The 21567-nt window shown below is 54.8% G+C and overlaps 1 protein-coding gene across 7 annotated transcripts; it reads right to left on the minus strand.

Annotated features, from left to right (window-relative positions):
* Window positions 1-13793, minus strand: NEURL4 (neuralized E3 ubiquitin protein ligase 4). 7 transcript variants are annotated; one of them, XM_066264105.1, is made up of 30 exons: window positions 13262-13793; window positions 11912-12356; window positions 11630-11695; window positions 11186-11484; window positions 10910-11021; window positions 10733-10821; window positions 9605-9677; window positions 9195-9459; window positions 8818-8999; window positions 8418-8503; window positions 8134-8296; window positions 7842-8040; window positions 7678-7754; window positions 7485-7563; window positions 6948-7117; window positions 6725-6856; window positions 6180-6325; window positions 5838-6062; window positions 5643-5741; window positions 5395-5556; window positions 5039-5203; window positions 4306-4464; window positions 3457-3636; window positions 3232-3319; window positions 3032-3139; window positions 2739-2883; window positions 2462-2574; window positions 2216-2381; window positions 716-905; window positions 1-164 (listed from the first exon to the last, which is right to left on the minus strand). In XM_066264105.1, the coding sequence occupies exons 1-30, from the start codon at window positions 13541-13543 to the stop codon at window positions 105-107; spliced, it is 4725 nt and encodes a 1574-aa protein (XP_066120202.1). In that variant the 5' UTR covers window positions 13544-13793; the 3' UTR covers window positions 1-104. The 7 variants fall into 7 exon arrangements, with proteins under 7 accessions (XP_066120202.1, XP_066120206.1, XP_066120201.1 ...); XM_066264104.1 differs by having other exon boundaries at window positions 5-164; window positions 6942-7117; XM_066264108.1 differs by lacking the exon at window positions 1-164 and adding an exon at window positions 202-616 and having other exon boundaries at window positions 6942-7117; window positions 13262-13792.
* Window positions 13794-21567: the final 7774 nt, after the last annotated feature.

Raw genomic sequence — 21567 nt, forward strand, 5'->3', positions numbered from 1 at the left:
GCTTCACGGGTTGGGGGGGGGAAGCGGAAGTGCCAGGGACGGGTGCCTCTGGTGTCCAAACACCTCCACTGCGTCCTCTTACGCCGACAGCCCCTGGCCCCATGCTAGCCGCTAGGCTCCCGGAGTCGGCTCCGGTCCTGTGGTGGGGCCCCCGACTGGGCGGGCTGGGGATAGGGCATGCAAGAGAAGCGAGGCAGGTGCTCAGAGACGGTGTTTATTGGCTCCTTCGAAGTCAGAGTCAGGACAACTGTACAGACGACCCAACCCCTCCACTGTACCCGCCCTTCCCCGTTCCTGCCCGGTGGCCACAGGAAAAAGCAGCTTCATGTGGGGCACAGAGAGACTCCCCTGGGATTCACAGTAACCAAGAACAAAAACGGAAATAAATTAAGTGATACAGGGGAGGGAATCATAGGGAGTCGTGTTCCCCAAATCAGTGCATGAAAAGGGGTTACCCAGGGCCTGGAGCTGGGCTCCCCACAAGCTCCCTCGCCCCAGAGGGAGTGTTCCGGGGCCCTGGACACGGAGATATCCTCCACTTCCCATCTAACTTGGAGAGACTGCCTACATGCTCCTGTGCATCTGCCAGTCTGAGCACCATGCATGCTGCGGATCACTGGAATGAGGTGGAGGCAGTCATCACTCAAGAGTCCACAGGCCCAAGGCCCAACTGTGCTTATAGTAGTGAGGTCTCACCCCCTCATTCAACTCGTACCAGCAGGGCATAGAGGAGTGTGGCACCCTTCTCCTTGGTTACCCACTCAAGTTCGGCTGGGCTGAAGTGAGGGTCAGGAGGTTCTCTGAGGACAGCAGAAGGAGGGCCAGGCGTGTAAGAGCCAGGGCGCACACACACCTGGAACGCCACCTGGGCCTGGTGTGTCCGCTGGAATTTGGGGTCCCGGAATCTGTCAGGCAAAAAGCAGAAATAGGGTAGTGAAGCTTCTGGGCCTACTCACCTCTTCCCCTTGCTAACTACAATCACTATACTTCCCTTACTGCCCCTAAGAATCACTCCTACTTTATAGGGATTTGGCTCTAGCTGTTCCCTCTACTCTAAATGGTCTTCCTTTTGCCTGACTGGCAGTAGCACAGTGGATAGAGCATCAACCTAGGATGCTGAGGACCCAGGTTCAAAACCCAGAGGTCATCAGCTTATGCACAGGCTCACCAGCTTGAGCACAGGGGCTCCGGTTTGAGTGTGAGACCATCAACACGACCCCATGGTCACTGACTTGAAGCCCAAGGAAACTGGCTTGAGCAAGAGGTCACTGGCGCAGCTGGAGCCCCCAGGTAAAGGAACATATGAGAAGCAATCAATGAACAATTAAGGGGACACAATGAGTTGATACTTCTCATCTTTCTTCCTTCCTGTCTCAATCAATCAATCAATCAATCAATGGTCTTCCTCCTAATGCTTGGCTGCTCAGCTAACTACATCACCTCTTCCAACTTTTGCTCAAATCTCATCTTAATATTATATACCCTGGCCCTGGCCGGTTGGCTCAGTGGTGGAGCGTCGGCCTGGCGTGCAGAAGTCCCGGGTTCAATTCCTGGCCAGGGCACACAGGAGAAGCATCCATCTGCTTCTCCACCCCTCCCCCTCTCCTTCCTCTCTGTCTCTCTCTTCCCCTCCTGCAGCAAGGCTCCATTGGAACAAAGATGGCCCGGGTGCTGGGGATGGCTCCTTGGCCTCTGCCCCAGGCGCTGGAGTGGCTCTGGTGGCAACAGAGCGGTGCCCCAGAGGGGCAGAGCATCGCCCCCTGGTGGGCAGAGCATCGCCCCCTGGTGGGCAGAGCATTGCCCCCTGGTGGGCGTGCTGAGTGGATCCCCATCGGGTGAATGCGGGAGTCTGTCTGACTGTCTCTCCCCGTTTCCAGCTTCAGAAAAAAAAAAAAAATAGTATATACCCTGACTACCCTATTTAATGCTTGCTCCAACCGCACTTCCTTTCTCCAGGCTACTTTTTGTTTCCATAGTACTACTTGTCACCTTTAAAAATACTAAATATTAATTGTGCATTAGCATTCTAGAGAAAACTTAGGTTCCACAAGAGCAAGATTCCCTTTTATGTTTGCTGAGATAGCACTAAACGTGGCATTTGTTTAAAAAATGTGTGAAGAAAAAGCTGTGGTGGAGACTGAGGAACTAGCAGAACAAGGTGGGAAAGGGGAGGGCACATCACGGAGACCCAAGTGGCCACCTCCTGTGTACTTACGGCACTTTGGACGCCAGGGTCTCAGCCCCAGCATACTGGAGGGAGGGAGAAAGCAGCACTGGCGGGGGCTGCTCCTCCCGAGGAGGCGCGCAGTTCTCACTCGGCTCCTCAAACCCTCCCCTGGGCTCTCCTTTCAAGGGTCGGCAGCTCAGGATGGAGGCAGTGCCTGTGAGGAGAACTGGGTCAGGGTAGCCTTGCTGCAGCCCACGGGCCCAGCCTGCTCTGATTCGGCCGGAGCTACAGTACCTGCTCCCAACTCCCCTCGGTCTAGCACCCTCCGGATGGCTGCCACGTTGCTCCCGTGATATGCCATGTGCCACTTCTTCATTAGTGTCCCAGCCTCCAGGTGGGGATTCATCCTAGGAAGAAAGTAGATGGGGCAGATGGGACAAAGGTCACTGGTTCCCCAAAATCGTCCCCGTTGGACATGCAGTCCTGTCACTTCCAAGCACCCTCTTAGGAATATCCTTCTTAACAGGGCAAAGGACAATAAGGGAGACACGTGACCCTGCCCCATATGTACCTGAGGTTGAACCTGCACCAGCCAAAGGGTAGGGCATATTCCCGGGGGGGTTCCCCACGGCGTCTGTGGGCCTCATCCCCTCGTATCTTCCGACAAGACTCACAGTAGCACAGGCTGCGCTTCGGTGGAGGCATGAAATAATCCTCTGCAGGAGAGGAAGCGGCAGACTCGGTGCTCTGGCTTCTGGCCAGGGTCTCAACCACATGGCCTCCCTTTCACTGGCCTCCGGGGCTCTGGGCATGGCCCTGCACAGATCCACGAAGGAGGCAGGTTCTAGGGGATTGGGGACTCACCTGGAAGCAGCAGTAGTTCTTGGAAACGGGAGCAAAGGGCATGGTACTCGCAGCTCTTGAGAGGGCTGGCAGCAGGCGGTGGACCCCAGCATACGCTCTCCTTGATCCCTGAGGGAGCAGAGGGGGCACAGGTCACAGGAGATGGGGCTACAAGACAGGGTTAGGTAGGGGAGGATCCTGGACCCGTCAGGCCAGCTTACCATCCACCACATCAGCTTTCTCCATGTCCCCCTGGTTTCCAGCACTCTTTAAACTGGCAGCGCCCAGTTCAGGGCTCACAATCGTCACCTGCAGAACAGAGGGGTGGTCAGCCAGTGTGACCAGCCTCCAGGGCCTGCTGATCCTGTCCTTGGACCACAGACTTCCTCTTCACTTGGACAACCATCTCCCAGGCACTCCCTTCTCCTGGCTCCATGGTCACTAACCTGCTCACACTGCCCATAGAGGTCCACGAGTGCATGGCAGGGCTGGGGGACGTCTGGCACAGCCACCCCCTGGTCCATCCCATTGACATGGAGGTGCAGACCTCCAGAGCTGTCTAGCCGCAGTCCCAGGATGGTGCCTTCAGGGCACGTGTCCAGATTTGGCCCAAACTTCTCACAGATCTGGGAGGAAAGACCTACTTACTATCTTCCCCACCAGCAGCAGCCACCCCCAGTCTTTCTTTCTTTTTTTGTAGTGAGACAGTGGGTGGGGGGGAGAGCACAGACAGGAAGGCAGAGAGATGAGAAGCATCAACTCATAGTTGTGGCACTTTACTTTTTCATTGATTGCTTTTGCCTATGTGCCTTGACCAGGGGGCCCCAGCTGAGCCAGTGATCCCTTGCTCAAGCCAGTGACCACAAGGTCATGTCTGTGATCCCACACTCAAGCTGGTGACCCTGTGCTCAAGCTGGCAACTTTGGGGTTTTGAACTTGGGTCCTCAGCACCCCACACCGATGCTCTATCCATTGAGCCACTGCCTGGTCAGGTGCCACCCCCACTCTTCACTCTACTTGAGGTCACCAGTCCCTGGGCTCCATCTCCACACTTGTCCGCTATCTGAGCTCTACCACCTGCTTCAATAACCTAGACTCCACCTTGCTTTTTCCTACTGCAACATTCTCAATGGTATGGACATAGGAGGCAGCAAGCCTGTGACTGTCCAGGTAATGATACTTATACCCTGTGTGAATCTACCCACTATAGTGCCCTTCATACTTCTAAGCTTGGGGCCCCTCTCCTCCTTTTTGGCCAAATACTCCTTACTCACTTCTCTCTGCTCCCTACCCACCTTGAGGCCATTGTGGAAGACTCCACGGCCCCGCAACAGCCAGGCTGCCCGTTTAAGGGCACATGCAGAAGCAGGGAAGTTGAGCCTCTCAGGTGGGCAGGTGATGACTCCCAGGACAAGGGAAGATGTCCAATGCCGGTTCAGGAAGTCTATCCGTACCTGGGGGAGAAGGTGACTATTCCCCAGTCATGGCCTTCTTGGAAGAGGCTACCAACCCAGCATACCCATGCATCTCACACCAGCCAGGGAGGGAAGATGACACCTCCCGGAAAGTGGCCTGGGGTGACGCCCCTTCTAATCTTAGAGGGACTGGGACTGCAAATTCAGTTATTTCCTTTCCTCTTTCAGCCTTAGTCTTCCTGTTGACTCTGCAAGGACTCTTGTTCCTAGAGGCTCCCTTTGCCTGGCTAACAGTGACATCTTTTAGTTTGCAGCAGAAGGGCCACTCTTCTGGGAAGCCCTCCCTGCTTCCACGTACAGGATGAGGCATCTCCCCTGGGACCCCCAGCTCCTCCCTACTGCTCCCCTCACCAGTCACCAGGTGGGTGCTTTCTGGTAACTGACCTGCAACTCCCACCACAGGATTTCAGCAACAGCCTGGGAAGCTCATTCAAGGGACTTGCCTTCCACTTTGTTCTCTATCTGGGAAGGTCTTGCTCCAGGAGAGCGGGCCCTGGGTCACCCTGAGCAAGCGTTGCTGGGGACATAGAGGGCATAAGGAAGGGAGGCCCACCTGGACCAGCAGCTGTGGCACCAGGGGCTGGCTGATGACCACAATGCCCTGATTGTAGCTGGCTACCCGTGAAGCTGTACGGTTCCCATTGGACAAGAGGATGTTCTTCCCATGGTTCTCCAGGAACTTGAGGGCTGGAGGCATAATGGCCACTGGATCCTGGCCCTGGTATGGAAGAAACTAAGCTGCTGCAGTTGCTGATGCGAGACCCAAGGCATCCCAGTGGAGTTCACACAGAGCTTATGTATAAACTTCCACCCACCCAGGACATAACTGGAGAACTCAAAATGACCTAGTAGCCAATGGCCCACCAATGCTAATCCATATGCCCAGATGGCCCTGCTGCAGCCTCTTACTCCCAGGCCATGCTCCTCGTCCTCCTCATCCTCATCGCCCTCACTTCCGGTATCCAAGCTGGGAGAAGGAGGCTGGGTGCCTTCTGGCTCATCCAGCCTTGTGGAGCTGACAATAGACACACTCCGCACTGGCCCGTACAGGTCCAACACAGCCCACACGTTCTGGGGGCACACAAGACCCAGGAAGTTGATGATGAGTTAAAGACCTCAACCCCTCTCCCAGGATCCAAAGCAAGTCTCAGGTCTACCTTGGCAATGCCAGTGGCTGCAGGCCCCATATCCTCTCCATCTACCATGACGTGCATCGAGTCATCGGCTCCCCGCCGAATGCCCACACGGCTCCCCACCTAGAGCCAAGGTGAGACAAAGACAGATGCTCAGCTCACCTCTCTCTGCCGTTCCCCTCCCAACGCCACCCTTGTCTCTGGATCCAGCAGCATCACCCCCAGTCTCTCTAGGTTCCGGCCATAGTTCATCCTCTGGAGCAGCCCATCACGCCGCACTTCACAGCTGGACACCATCCAGGTGGTCTTCATCCGGAGCTCTAGCAGGGAGGGAGGCAGCCCGGGGCCACCACCTGACCCAGGCCCCATCTCCCCGGGGGCTAGTGTGGTCAGCCCGACCCGGAGAGAACCTGCCCACTTCTCATCCAGCTCCTCCACTTTGACCTGTGTAGAAAAGGGCGAGCGCTAGCTGGGGCACTAGCTGGCACTAGGGGGTAGGACGCAGTCTGGCCCTGCTGTGAAGGACCTGGAAGCCTCCACTGTCACATTGCCACAGCCTACCTCAAAGACTTCCTCAGTCTTGAGCTCTTTGGTGCTGAAGACAAGGCCATGAGCATAGCCAGCTGCTCGCACTGCCCTCGTGCCATCCTCCTCCAGAGTGATGTTTTTGCCGCAGATACTGTGGAACCGGTGAGCCACACCAGCCACTGAGAAAAGATGGCATCGAAGGAAAGGGTAGAATTGGGGTAGCAAGCTTCAGATAGGACACAGAGCAAAGCTTTCAGGAGGAACAGGAAGTTGAGATAAAGGTCCCATTGGCCAACACTCCTTCAAGAACCTCTGATGCCTCTTTTCACCACAGCCAAGACTCGCCCCCAAACCCAGAATGCCCAGCTCATGGTGTCCAGGAAGCATTCAGGCCCTGTGTACCAGGAGTAACCTGCTGCCCTCTTCCTGGCTGCTTTGTGCCATGGGTTGTTCCTTCCCCTTTGCCTATAGCTACTGCCACCAGCCTGTTTTTGAACAGCTTCCCTAACCTAGAAGCTTTCTCTTTCAAGCCCATAGCAAGAGAAGCAGAGCCCACCCTCCCCCCCTGCTGGCTGAACCTGGGGAGTGCAGGGGGAATGACTTCTCAGTAGCGGTGTTGCTGGTGGCCAGGCTGTTGTCCATAGGGCCGGTAGCGCTGGTGATGGACACTTGGACACACTGGCCATAGAGATCCACTACCGCGTACACCTCTGGATACAAAAGGAAGGAGTCAGAACCTTGATAGCCCAGGGCGGGCCACGCTGAGGGCGGCAGGTCGAAAGCCAGAGTAGTCACCTTTACCCGGAGGCAAGCCCGAGCAGGCAGCGCCTTGGTCCTGGCCATTGATGAAGTAGTGTAGATCGCCCTTGGAAGTTCGCATCATGCCAATGCGTGCACCTGTGCCTAATGCGTCAAGGTCGCACCCATAGTTGTTGCGCATCGTGTTACCATCTTGCATGATAGCTGTGCCGCTGGGGGGAATGACAAAAAGGGCAGGTCAACCTCCCAACTTCCTCTCTACTTGGGTCTCTGCCCAGTCTCTGCCTGGCGGAATCTTCCTGTGCCTTGGATTGGGATCGCAATCTGGGATCTGAGACCCAATCCTGTCTTCTATAATCCCTGGGATCCCTCTTATAAAAAAAGTAGTAAATACCCTATAAAGGAGGGTTGAGCCTTGTGGAAGGGGAGGGAGGGTTTCCAGAATTAAAGAGAAGAGGCCGCCAGATCCCCCAGGTCTGTTCATTGTCCGTGGTTACCACAGGCCTGAAATCCTGCTTCCCGCGCCCCAGCCAGCTCCATCTACTCCCCCCAGCTGGCCCCCAAAGCAGGCAGCCCAACCTTAGCATCCAGGTATCATAGTCAATGTCTGTCATAGTGTTGGGGAATTCCAGGTCCTCTGGTCGAATAGCGGTCACTCCTAGAGGAGGTGAGGTTAGGTCAGAGCCAAGCCCCAGCCTGGGCAGGTAGCACCTCTCCTGGCACACATGTGCATGCACGCGTACACACACACACACACACACACGCCCCTCACCAGCCTCGATGGAGCCTGACCAGCGGTCCACCATCTTCTGAATGACAATTTCAAACAGCTCTCCATCCCGCAGGGCCCTACCGGAGAATGGCAATCAGACAGGCCCCACAGGGCTGCTGAGCCGATTAGTGGGAAGGTGGGGATATGCAAATCCAGACTCTAACCGGTTGGAGATAACAATGGCGTCATTAAATTCGCTGCGGCAGTTGTGACGGAGTGCAGTGCGGCCCCCATTAGTGATGACTGCGTTACTGCCATGCAGCTGGTGGAAGCGCAGGTCAGAGCCCCCGGCCCCCGGCGATGGGGAACCTGGAGACACCTGGTTGTTCCCCTCAGGGAGTGGCTCGGGGACTGGGGTCACCTCTGCAAGAGGGACATCACTCATTAGGCATAGTTTTCTCTAAGGCCTCCAGAGGCCTCCCTTCCCCGCCAACCCCTGCCCAGCCCGGCCCTCACCCACGTCGTCCACAATGGTGGCCTGGGCCGCCTGGCCATAGAGATCCACAACTGCGTAGACGCCCGGGGGCACGTTCCAGGCAGCGGGGCCCTGAGTCATCCCATTGACAAAGAAGTGGAGGGTCCCATCCTCTCGTCGAACCACGCCCACCGTGTCCCCTGCCTTGGAAGAAGGGGGCGCTGGAGTGAGAAGTCAGGCAGAGCTCCTGCCCGGGCTGGTCCTGCAGCACCCCACCTGGCCTGCTCCCCACTGCCAAAACCTGGCAGTACACCCACTCTCCCACCTTGAGGCGGTCCAGGTTGTGCCCATATTCATCCAAGATGGTTGTCCCATTGTGCATCACCCCATTCCCAGTCATCATCCAGGTCCCTAGGGGGACAGGGAGTGGCAGAAGACATGAGGGAGGAGCCAGGATTGCTCTCCTTTACCCCGCAGTCCCCGTTATTCCCCAAAGCCTTTAGCCCAGCCTGCCTTTTCTCTGACAGTCGGCTTTCTTCCCAGAGGACAAGAAAACTGCTGTTCCCAAGCCAGCCACAGGCCCTGTCCATGGAGCACTCCTCAGGCACTGAATCAGTTGTCACAAGTGTGACAAGTGAAAAAGGGGCTGGAGAACAAGCGTCAGGGCTGTGAGGACAGCTTCCTCCCTAGGACCCTACCTGGCCCTGCCCTTTTTAGGAGCTCACCCGAACGCAAGTTGGTCATGGTGGAGGGCAATTGGAGGTAGGCAGGATTGTGGGTGGTGACACCAATCTCAATGGAGCCAGCCCACTTGTCCACCATCTTGTCGATGCGCACCTGGAATACCTCTCCATCCCGCAGGGCTCTGCTGCTCAGCACCACGCCATGATTGAAGTCATCGGTGGCACTGAGGGCACAGCAGGCGGGGACTCAGACCCCCAACATCAACTCCCAGTGTGCCAGATCTTAGCCCAGGTCAACCAGATAAATGTCACACTCAGCGGCTCCCTCCTTTTCTGTCCAGGACACCCCAGACCAGACTCCCTTTACCTTCCACTCCCTCACCCTTCCCTCAATTCCATTAGAGCCCCGTGGACCATACTGGGGCCTGAGAGCAGTGCGTCCCTCGTGGGTGATAGCTGCCTTCTGTCCACAGTTGGGGTGGAAGACCAAGCGTTCAGGCTCTGCCTGGGTAGCAGGAGCAGCACGGCGGAGAACACCCTCAGGGGACAGCGCCCGCAGGATGGCATTGTTCCGGCGCAGACGGTCACTGTGGTTGTTATTGTGGACGATGGTCACCTTCACTGCCATCCCATACAAGTCCACCACACCATACACCACTGGGGGTGTCAATGGGGTAGCCACGCCTGTGGGGGTAGAAGGCACAGGGATGCAGGAGTGAGGGGAAAAGAGTCAACTATAAGGAGAATGAGTATCAAAGAGGCTAGAGGATGAGGTATAAACCACCCACTGAAAGCCCTGGTCTCCCAGCCCCCTCAAGTACCCCTTTACCCTGATCAATGCCGTTAATGAAGAAGTGGAGGGCAGAACTGGACTTCCTCGTGAGACCAATGTGGTCACCCTCCTATTCAAACAAAATAAAAATAAAAATCTGGCATTCATCCACAATCAGGCTCCAGAGCTGTGGGAGCCGTGAGAACAGAACAATCCTAGAGCCTTCCCACCACCCCACATCACAACTCCAAAAAGTTCTCACAAGTCTCAGATCACCCTGAATGCATGATGCAAGTCAGTCAAGTGAGGCACTGCATTAAGTCACCTTCTTCTTTCTTTTTTTTTTTAATTTAAAAAAAAATTTTTTTATTTATTCATTTTAGAGAGGAGAGGGAGAGAAAGAGAGAGAGAAAGAGAGAGAGAGAGAGAGAGAGAGAGAGAGAGGAGAGTCAGAGAGAGAAGGGGGGAGGAGCTGGATGCATCAACTCCCACATGTGCCTTGACCAGGCAAGCCCAGGGTTTCGAACCGGCATTCTTTCTTATTTTTTAAGGTGGAGGAGGGGAGATAGTGAGGCAGACTTCTGACTGTACCCTGACCAGGATCCACCTGGCAAGTACTGAGCTATTTTTAGCACCTGAGGCTAAGCGCTCCAAGGGAGCTATCCTCAGCACCCAGGGCCACCCTCGAACCAATAGAGGCACTGGGTGCAGGAGGGGAAGAGGGAGAGAAGGGGGAGAGGGAGGCAGGAGAAGCAGATGGTCGATTCTCCTGGGTGCCCTGACTGGGAATCAAACCCCCCTGACTGGGAATCAAACCCGGGACTCCATATGCCAACTAGCCAGTGTCATTAAGTCACCTTCTAACCCTTAACTTGTTTAACCCTCACAACATTCTATAAAACACTACAAACAGGCTCATTTTATACATCTGTGGAAAAGAAGAAAAAAACACCAAAGAGGGTAAGCTTCTTGCCTCAGGTCACTACCACAAATGGCCAACCAGCAAGAGGAATGGAAGCCATCTGACTCCAAAATCTGAGTGCCTATTGGGCAACTGTGCCTTCTTAGAAAAAATCTTCAGGCAAAAGGTAAAGCGGCTTGCTCTGGCCGCGGTGGCCAGGCAGGGATGCAGCGTACTGGCTGGAGCTCCCCTGGAGAGTGGCCGTGGCTGTGTCCCACCCTCACCTGCAGCTCATCCAGACTGAATTCACAGTACTCCCGGCGGGTGCCCTTGCCATTGGTCAGGATCCCACAGCCACTCATCATGATGGTGCCTAGGGGAAAGCGCACCCTGGTTAGGGTACGGGCTTCCTTCATCTTAGTGACCCCAGGGCCATGCCCACACCCTGCCAATGGCTGTACCTGACTGCAGATTGGTCATGGTGGCTGGGTATTCCAAATTGTTGGGGTTGTGGGTAGTGACACCGATCTCAATGGAGCCAGACCACTTATCTACGAGCTTGTCAATGCGGATCTTGGGTGGAATAGCAAAAGTGAGAGGTGGGGCATGTAAATGCAGAGAAAAGACCCTCAGCCCTTGGCCCAGCCCCAGTCCCCACCCTTCCAGTAGCAGGGAACAAGCCCCATCTTTAGCTCCCAGAGGGTGAGGTGCCAGCCAGACCCCGGGATCTTGCACACCTCAAACATCTCATTGTCCCGGAGTGGGCGGTTGGTCATGACAACCCCATTGTTGAATTCATCCAGGGGCCGGCGACGCTCAGCCGTCTTATTATTGTTGCTAAGTTTGATGAGAGTTCCGCATTTCTCATGAAAGAGCAGGGCGTCATTGGAAGTTAGGATGGGCGAGGTGGCAGCACAGCTAGACCCCAGTCCTTCCCCTGCTGGTGGGGAGCTCAGGTTCACACTCAGCAGCCCCCCACTGTAGGTAGACAGGAGGGCACTGCTCACCACCTCAGAGAGCTCCATGCTGGCAAAGTCTACAGCAGCAGGCCAAAGGAAGGAAGCTTAAATGAGGCTCCACACTCTCAGGTTTGCAGTTCTCTCCCTACCCCTCTCCTGAGGTCCCTCCCTTGTCCGCCTCACTTCCCACTCCCCTTCCCAAAGCCTCCCAGAAGCCCTCACCATTATGCGACTCAAGGCTGTTAGGAAACGTCTCCGGCCGGGCCTGTGCTGGGGACACCATGAAGGCTGGGGACCAGGCAGGATGGGAGGGGAACAAGGGTTCAGCTGCTGCTGCAGGGCCCACAGTCAGGAGACCCCATCCCCTAGCCCCTGCTCTCCCCTTCAACAGATTCAGGGCTCTGAGTGGCCCCGCCCACACCCGGCCTTACCTGTCACCACATTTCTCTCCAGTCATCCCCTCTGCCCCATCCCTCCACCATGGCCCTAGCTGTGTTCTCTCACCTTCATCCCTAGAGATCCCGGGTTCAGCCAAAACAGAATCTTCACAGGGAGCAGAGGGCTCTAGGGGAGGTGTGGGGATGGGAGTAGAGGGGCTGAAGCCTGGCTCAGGGGGTAACACAGTGATTTGGGTGCATTTGCCATAAAGGTCCACTACAGCCCAGACACGAGCAGGCAGGCCTGTGGCAGCCACACCACAATCCCGCCCATTCACCCAGAGCCGCAGCTCCCCAGCAACTGTGCGTTCCACGCCCACGCGATCCCCTTCGCCAAGCTGGTCCAGGTCCTGACCATACTCCTCCAGCACAGAATGTCCATCCCTCAGCACTGAGCAGCCCGACACTACCCACGAGCCCCCCTTCAGCCCTGTGGCGCTGCTTGGGAAGTCCAGCACACTGGGGTCCAGTGCCGTCACCCCAATCTCAATGGAGCCACTCCAGGAGTTGACCTGTGATGGGGTGGTGGACAGAGAGGTTCAGGATGGGCCACCAATGGGTCTCCCATCACTAGGAAATCACAATTCACAGGCCACTGCACCCTCCTCTCCCCATCTCTCAGACAACTTAACTGACTTTTCTCTCCTGAGACATAAGTTGCTAATCCAAAGATGCAGTGCCACAAATAACTTTCTGCATTCTGCTCAGGATTGTTTCATCCGCTCTCCCTAGTAACTCTACTCCGTACTCAGAGTGCTCAGTGTCTTTAACATCAGTCCTTTCCCTATCATGCTGGCTACATTCACTGGCTCCAGCTCCCTGGCTCTTCTAACTTCACCGTGTCTCAACTCCTCAACCACCCAAATTCACAGCTCTCCATGCCCATTATACTCCTTGTTCTTGTAAATCTCCCCCCACCGCCGCCTAATTCTCTCCTAGGCTCTCGCTCCATTCAGATTCACTTTTCCCAAATTCAATCTCTGTGCACACACAAGCAGACACGCCTCCCGCTCCCTGAGTAGCTTTCCTTACTCATCTTTCCCACCCCATCCCGTTTGTCCTTCAGTGGTTTGTTCTTTCCTAGGTTATCTTCGGCGCCCATCCTATCTTTGACATCTCTCCATCCTCCACCTCCCAGAAATTGTTCCAGGTCTGTTCCCTAGTCGTTCTGGTGGGTGATGTCCCATGCCTTCTCTGCTCTTGGGTCTTGAGGAAATTCAAACTCCCCTTGTCTCCTTCTCCTTCACGCTCATGTTTCTGCTTCATGCTCCCTCCCTGCCCGTCACCTGGGGTCCTAAGTCTGTCGGTTTCCCTTCGGTACCCAGTGATGCAGGCTACACTGGCTGTCCTACCCCGTCTCCCCCTGGTCCCCTCCCACCATCCTTTACATCTCGGTTCTGCGGTCCCAGCTCCGCACCTTGCGATCGATGCGGACGGTGAAGACGCGTCCATCGCACAAGGGTTCCCGGCTCAACACCAGCCCGTGGTTAAATTCCTGGCCTGGCTGCTGCCGCCGCGCTGTACGCCCACAGGCCGAAAGGCTCACCAAGCGCCCAGTGCGCGGGTGCAGCTCCCCGCCGCTGCTCAAACCCGCGCCAGACCCCGGCCCTGGGCAGCTTCCGCCGGGGCCTCCACCCCCACCAGGCCCCAGCCCGGGGCCTCCACCAGACCCCCCACTCCCACCCGACCCCGCCGCCATCGCCGCTGACGCCGGGGCCGCGCGACTGCCGCGTTTGGCGGCGCCGTAGCAACAGCCGTGCACAAACACCCTGAGGGAATTAGGACCCGGGGCTGGGGCCAGATATGCTTTACGGCACTGCCGGGCACTGAGGCATTCCGGGCTCAGGCATTAACGACTACCACGATGGGAACAGAAAGGACGACGGGGTCGGAAAGGTTTACTTTACGGCACGACGAGGTGACGGAGTGGCTCCGAGAGCGGTGAAGACTTGGGCAGAAAATTTTTGCGACAGTGAAAGGGCCGACTGCTGCAGCCATCTTTACGACTGAAAGTGGGGTGCTGGCGCCTAATACACTTTCAGTTTTGCGACAGCGGCACCGATGACCCCGCCCTTTTCGAGGCAGGCGGTACCTTGAAGTGTTCAGTTTAGGGCAAGAGTAGGAGGTGTCTTCTCTTCACGCTACCAGTTTCAAAGCTGTATGAGCGGGAACCGGTAGCTTTATAAATGGAAACCTCTGCCCTCCACGCCAGAGACCGGATTTCTTGCGACAGTGTCGCAATTCCTCCACTGTGTATCACACCTCCCTTCAGAAGCACAGCGGGACCATTTGAGTGGGGCGGGGAAAGGGCTTGAGGATGTTTCCAGGCAAGCCCACCTTGAACTCCAAACTTAGATGTTAAAATCATGAATAAAAGGTCTAAAGACACTCCGCAGGCAGTTTCAAGCAACGGTGCTGAAGTCCCAAAAGATTCCAAAAAAGCTATAAACATAAGGTGACCAAATTTTTGACAATGAAAAGGAGAAAAATAAATTGAAGAAAATAGTATTGTAAATAAAAGAAACATTTTATTCATTGCAATAATATGATAAATGCATGGTAAAGACATTTGTAATATTTTATATTGTAATTATGCTTACATGTCTATTAATTTTTAGTAATAATTGTGAGAAAAAAGTACTCATTTAGATACAAATATGTCACATCACACGCAGTAGATTGACTCTGCATCGATTGAATACGGACATTTACAGATCAGTCTTCTAATATCAAAAAAGGAGGATATGTAGGAAGACACTTTTGGAGGGAGGACGGAACTTACACAAGAAGGACCAACCTCCCTAAAAGAGGACGATTGGTCACCTTAAACAAGCCTCCAGCCCAACTGCGACGCTCAAGCTAAGGTCGGATGGCTGTGATGTCACAAGGCTTCTTGACCCTGGAGAGGGACGGGAACAAATCCAAGAGATAGATTTTTTGGAGAGGGGGACAAAAAGGGAGGGGCAACCGGGTAGCAGGATTCCCAGCCCAAAGTCTCTGTATAACCTTGATTCTGACCACCACGACCCCAAGGAGCGTAGGGAGGGATAGGGGGCCAGTGTCTTGGCTCTAGCGTCCACAAACAGCAGCCGCGGTTACGGCGGGGGCTTCGGGGGCGGGGCTATGTGGAGCAAGGAGGCGGAGCGGGGTAGCTGAGAGTGGCTCCCTAGTGGGGCAATGGAGAGGCAGGAATCTCTGGGCGCTGCTGGCGGCCTCTACGGGGAATCTCCCGGAGGGGCAACCCTGGGAGTACCAAGAGGCATCAGAGAAGTCGAGGCAGGCTCCGGGCTGCCCTCCGAAGAAGTCTCGTCTCATAATTCTGGGCGCCCTCTACACTCCGGGGAAATCATAATTAGAAGCCCTGGTTCTAGCCAGCCCTCCAAGGTGGTAGCAGCGGTTCGCGGTTCCAGGCCTAGCCAGCAACCTGGGGAGGTTGTGGGCAGCAGCCTTGCGTCCAACACATACCCTGGCGGATTTAATGCCCCCTTTTCTGGAAACTGTGTATCCTGGACGTCCGGCTTTGGGTCCGAGGGGCCTGGAGAGCACAACTCGGGATGCAGTCCGCGCCCTGGGTCAACTTCCTTGCACCCCCACAAACCTATGAAGATCGGCCCCGTAGCATCCTAAAGAACAGCAGCTCCACCTTGATGCATAAATCCCCCATCACGGAAAAGTAAGGATCCCAGCTCAGCTCGCAAGCAGAGGAGCCCCGAGGGTGGAGTATGGGACACTGAAGAGGGCGGAGACAGGAGGGAAGGGGCGGAGTCCTGAAAACTAGAAATGAGAGGAGGGTGAGGGCAATTGAGTGAGTTGTGAGGTTCCAAGTATTTGGGAGAGCAGTAGGTACTGGATAAACTTTGTATAGTATGTGATTATCATTAGGTGTGACCTTATGCCAGCCTCCTACACTTCTGAAACTCCAAGGGGTTACAAGAAAAAAGGTGGGTTTTTTTGTATTTTTCTGAAGCTGGAAACGGGAGAGACAGTCAGACAGACTCCCGTAGGCGCCCCACCGGGATCCACCCGGCACGCCCACCAGGGGCGAAGCTCTGCCCAGCAGGGGGCGATGCTCTGCCCCTCCGGGACGTCGCGACCAGAGCCACTCTAGCGCCTGGGGCAGAGGCCAAGGAGCCATCCCCAGCGCCCGGGCCATCTTTGCTCCAATGGAGCCTTGGCTGCGGGAGGGGAAGAGAGAGACAGAGAGGAAGGGGGGGGGGGTGGAGAAGCAAATGGGCGCTTCTCCTATGTGCCCTGGCCAGGAATTGAACCTGGGTCCCCCGCGCGCCAGGCCGACGCTCTACCGCTGAGCCAACCGGCCAGGGCCACAAGAAAAAAGTGGTTTTTTTTTTTTTTTCCTGAAGCTGGAAACAGGGAGAGACAGTCAGACAGACTCCCGCATGCGCCCGACCGGGATCCACCCGGCACGCCCACCATTGGGAGACGCTCTGCCCACCAGGGGGCGATGCTCTGCCCATCCTGGGTGTCGCCATGTTGCGACCAGAGCCACTCTAGCGCCTGAGGCAGAGGCCACAGAGCCATCCCCAGCGCCCGGGCCATCTTTGCTCCAATGGAGCCTTGGCTGCGGGAGGGGAAGAGAGAGACAGAGAGGAAAGCGGGGCGGAGGGGTGGAGAAGCAAATGGGCACTTCTCCTGTGTGCCCTGGCCAGGAATCGAACCCGGGTCCTCCGCACGCTAGGCCGACGCTCTACCGCTGAGCCAACCGGCCAGGGCAAGAAAAAAGTTTTTGAATGACAAAGAAGTAGGGAGGATTGTGAGGAGGAGGTCACTAGAAAGTTTCCTCTCCCCCCCCTTTTTTTAATTTTTATTTTATTTTATTTATTCATTTTAGAGAGGAGAGAGAGGGGGAGAAAGAGGAGAGAGAGACAGGGGGGAGGAGCTGGAAGCATCAACTCCCATATGTGCCTTGACCAGGCAAGCCCAGGGTTTCAAACCAGCGACCTCAGCATTTCCAGGTTGACGCTTTATCCACTGCGCCACCACAGGTCAGGCCCTCCCCCCTTTTTTGTGTCCTTCCCCCACCACTGTAAAAAGTCTCAGCACTGGCCCTGGCTGGTTGGCTCAGCGGTAGAGCGTCACCTGGCCCAGTCTCAGCACTGGGATGAGATGAATATCATGGCTACTCACCACCCTGCTAACAAGGACCCGGGTTCGATTCCCGGCCAGGGCACATAGGAGAAGCGCCCATTTGCTTCTCCACCCCCCCTCTTTCCTCTCTGTCTCTCTCTTCCCCTCCCGCAGCCAAGGCTCATTGGAGCAAAGATGGTCTGGGCGCTGGGGATGGCTCCTTGGCCTCTGTCCCAGGCGCTAGAGTGGCTCTGGTCGCGGCAGAGCGACGCTCCGGAGGGGCAGAGCATTGCCCCCTGGTGGGCGTGCCGGGTGGATCCCGGTCGGGTGCATGCGGGAGTCTGTCTGACTGTCTCTCCCCGTTTCCAGCTTCAGAGAAATACAAAAAAAAAAAAAAAAAAAAGTCTCAGCACTGGGATGAGATGAATATCATGGCTACTCACCAGCCTGCTAACAAGGACTACGAATTTATGAAAGTGGATGAGCCAGCACTCCCTACGCCAGGTGCTGAAACTTTAGCCCGACCCCTTCCGCCCAGGCTCTCCTCTGTACAAAGGAAGGGACAGGAGGAAGGAAGCAGAGAGACCTCCGGAACTGGATACTGCCTGACACCCCCACCCTCCACCCCTGCTTGTTCCTCCCTCTGCAGGCTGCCGGACAGTGGGCCCTCCCACTCCGTGACTCCTGAGGCACTAGCAGAGAGGTGAGAGTCCCGACAAAGATCAGTAGGGGTATGGAGCTTCTTCCTCTCTCCATTGTTGAACTCTGGGTTCTGAGCCAGCTCTGCTTTGGCCTCCTAAATGGGAGGTACTACATTTCCCATCAGGCCAAGGCCAAGATGGGGGAGTCATCCAGCTTGGCCCCATCTACCACTGGCCCCCATTGTTTTCTCCCTTGGGTGTCACCAACTAGACTCCCTCCCCTTCAGGTTTGCAACAATGGACAATTTCAGCCCCAAGGTCCTCCAGTACAGTGAGAACAGCAGCTCAGGGTCTTCAGACAACTTTCCCAAAACAGTGAGATAAGGGGTGGGGAATGAATTGAAAGAGGGAGGTGGAGTGAACCTTCAGCAAGAGCATGGCAGGAAAGCCAACCTCTTGAACTGGCCCACAGACTCCAGTGATTTTGAGAAGCACCGCAAAGCACACTACAATGAAGGAAAGTTCCTCAAGGCTCAGAGGAACCTGCCCTTAGGTAATAGCAAGAACAGCAATGGGAGTAATGAAAGTTTGGGCAGTGGCAGTCAAAGTGTAATGCTAGGCCCAGGGTCCAGGCCTGTGAAGAGAGGCTGGGCAGGAGGACTGGCCAGAGAAGTCAAAGATGACATTGGCCTGGCAACCAGGAGTCACATCCTAGAAGCCAAAGGTTAGTAGCTATGGTGGGGCCCCCAGGGACTCAAGGGAATTGTAATCCTGAGCCTTCTACACCACAGCTTGTCTTCATCAGTGGGCATCAATTGGTTAAGGGCCCTGCTGCCTGAGGGGGCGATAATACTGAGAGGTGTCCCCAGGGAAGACAGAGGGGCAGCAGGTGAGTTCCCCATCAGGATAGCCCCCAGGGAAGTCTGGCTGGTGAGGAGGAACAGAAAACTCAAGAGACCTGTAGGGGATTGAGAGGTTACTAAAGGTTTTCTAAAATGAGAGGTGGTAATGAAGTGAGATGAGAACCTGGGCTTCAGCTTCTCCCCTGTCGTGCTGGTAGGGAGGGTCATAATGGACATTCGGGGGGCCTGGATACTCTAGGTGGCCCTAAGACTCAGATTAATTTGGGTGACTCCTCAGATTCCTCTACCTTCCGAAGTCAGTCCCCAACTTCAGCCTTTGTCGGGTTGGATGAGGAGGTTGATTGGCAACGGAAGGAGTATTATAGTAAAGGGAGATACCTGAGGTCCTGTCTTCACCCAGAGCTTGAAGAGGACACGGAGGATGAGCAGGACAGTGAGAGCTGGGCCGCGTCAGCCTGGGGGTGGGAGGGCTGAGAACCAACACACTGATGGGTGCCCCAACCCTGCTTCCGTGCTGCTTCCAGGCTCTACAAGCTTGATCTGGGCGAATGAGAATTCCATAAGAACTGAGGTTCGTTTGCTGGACCACATGGGAAGCCCCCTTCAGGATCATAGGCCATCAAGAACTCCCTGACAATAACAGGGACACCATTGCAGCCTGGTGAGGGCACCAGGATACCCTATCACTGGGCCTGGCTCTGGGCAAGCTCCCATCCCCCACCCGCACTCCTTTCAGGCCAGTAGATCAGCAACAGGTGTGTAAGGCCAGTAGTCGCGGCCACCATCACAGCCGCCTGGCCCGTGCAGGTTCGCATTAGATTCGGACAGACGGTAATGAAACAATGGAGCCAAGAACTGGTGGACCATTATCTTTAATCCTAGCTTACACCCAGCAGGCGAGAAATACACACAGTGGGAAAACACTTCCTTTTCCATTCAGGACTCCCAAAGCCACTGACTCATTTGAGTATTCCTAGAATCAAAGGCCTCATCAGCCTTTTTCACCTCTGTTTCCCATTTCTTTCTCTCTGCACAAACTCTGCACAAACTGGCTACTCCTTCAGCACTCCACCATCTTGGCTTCCTCTCCGCTGCAATGCTGATGGCAGGATCTGAGCAAGAGAGCCCTCGGTCTGCCTCATTTTATAGTGTAGAAATTAAAGCCTTTTAGTCAATATACAAATAAGGAAGTCTCTGATACAAAGCCACTTATCTGAGGCATAAATGGGATTTCTCATAACACTGCACCACCCCACATCATGCAACAGTCAAGGGTGTGGGGAAAAGCTTAGTTTTGAGAAGATCTTAGTATTAGAAGATGGTTGAAAAGATCTTAGTATTAAAAGGGTGGGAAAGGCTTAGTCTTAAAACTAAGCCTTAGGCTATAATGACTTTGCCAGTTTACAGCCTGTCTCCCACACTCCATGCAAACTATTGATATAAGCAAGCAAACATATACATCTGTTGGGCAGATAAAATGTATTATGCTCACTTTGTTAAAGATGGAGGCCGTCGCCCAGGTGATATTAATGTGTGTTGAGAATCCTTGTAGCCTGGGGCTTGGTTTTGGGATTAAGCCTTTCCCACCCTTTTTGATGTGGGGTGGTACAATCCAATCATGCCTCAGAGAAGTAACTTTGTATTAGAGACTTCCCTATTTTGTATATTGGATTAGAGGTTGTGAAGCTACACTATAAAATAGGGGTAGAACGGGAACTTGCCCGCTTGGTTCCTGGATGACTAGCAGGAGAGAGCAGAGCAGAGAGCAGAGAAAGGCCACGTGGAAGAGGCCAGGAGAAGCAGCCAAGATGGCGGAGTGTTGAGTGAGAGGCCAGTTTGTGCAGTTTGATGCTGGAGAAGGAAGGAGATGGGGAACAGAGGTGAATAAGTCTGGTGAGCTAGAAACCTTTGATTCTAGGAAACTCGGATAAGTCAGTGGCTTTGTGAGCACTGAATGTGACTGGGTTTTGGAGCCCAGTGTGTATTTTTTACTTGCCCGCCGGGTGCAAGCTAGAATTAAAGACTATGGCCCATCAGTTTTTGGCTCCTTTGTTTCTTTACCGACTGTCCGAATCCAATGCGAACCTGCATGGGCCGGGCTGCTGTGTTGGTGGCCCTGGCCCTGGCTCCTGGCTTTACAACATCATATTTACAAACTTATTTGACCTACAAGGTGCTAAGGACCTAACCATCCTAGTGTGCAAGGTCCACATTGTACAGAGAGGAAGCAGGGAGGATCAGAAGTGGTTGGGACTCCCTCCAGTTTGACACCATCTACTGGTTCCCTCTCTCTCCAGATGAATCTGTGCAACTTCTATGGACTCAGGAGGAGGAAGCCATACAACAGAAAATGTACCCAGCTGGAGATGGGGTGGGCCAACCTTCCCCTGCCATCACCACCCTACGGAGGAAAATAAAGAGATGAGCAGGAATTTGGGTGCTGTGAATTGGGGGCCCAGGCAGGTCCTGCCCAGTCACTGAAGAGAGGGGAGGTCAGAGGGAAGTTCACATACAGGGAACCGTGAGTTGTCAGAGCAGAGAAGAAAGCTCAGAGTAGTCTGGGGAACTGGAGTCCAGAAGCTCCTTGGTGTCTGAGGAGGCCCAGCTGCAGAAGGTTGACAATGACTGGTGTGATCCAGTCAACCATAAATTCACTAGTGTTGGGCAGATAAAATATATTATCTCACTTTGTTAAAGATGGCGCTGCCCACGTGAAAGCCCGTCGCTCAGGTGATATTAATGTGTGTTGGGGCCATGCTGTGGGCAGGCAGGATCCTTGTAGCCTGGGGCTTGGTTTTAGGACTAGGCCTTTCCCACCCTTTTTGATGTGGGGTGGTGCAATCCCATCATGCCTCAAATAAGTGACTTTGTATTAGAGACTTCCCTATTTTGTATATTGGATTAAAGGTTTTGATTTCTGCACTATAAAATGGGGCAGACCGGGAGCTTGCTCTCTAGGTTCCTGAGATTAGCATTAGAGCAGAGAGCAGGTTGGAGAGCACAGTAAGGCCACGTGGAGGAGGCCAGGAGAAGCAACCAAGATGGCGGAGTGCTGAGGGAGAAGCCAGTTTGTGCAGAGTTTGTGCAGGGAGGAGGAAGGAGATGGGGAACAGAGATGAATAAGTCTGGTGAGC

The sequence above is a fragment of the Saccopteryx bilineata genome, chromosome 2 (assembly GCF_036850765.1).
Source record: "Saccopteryx bilineata isolate mSacBil1 chromosome 2, mSacBil1_pri_phased_curated, whole genome shotgun sequence".
Taxonomy (NCBI): Eukaryota; Metazoa; Chordata; class Mammalia; order Chiroptera; family Emballonuridae; genus Saccopteryx; species Saccopteryx bilineata.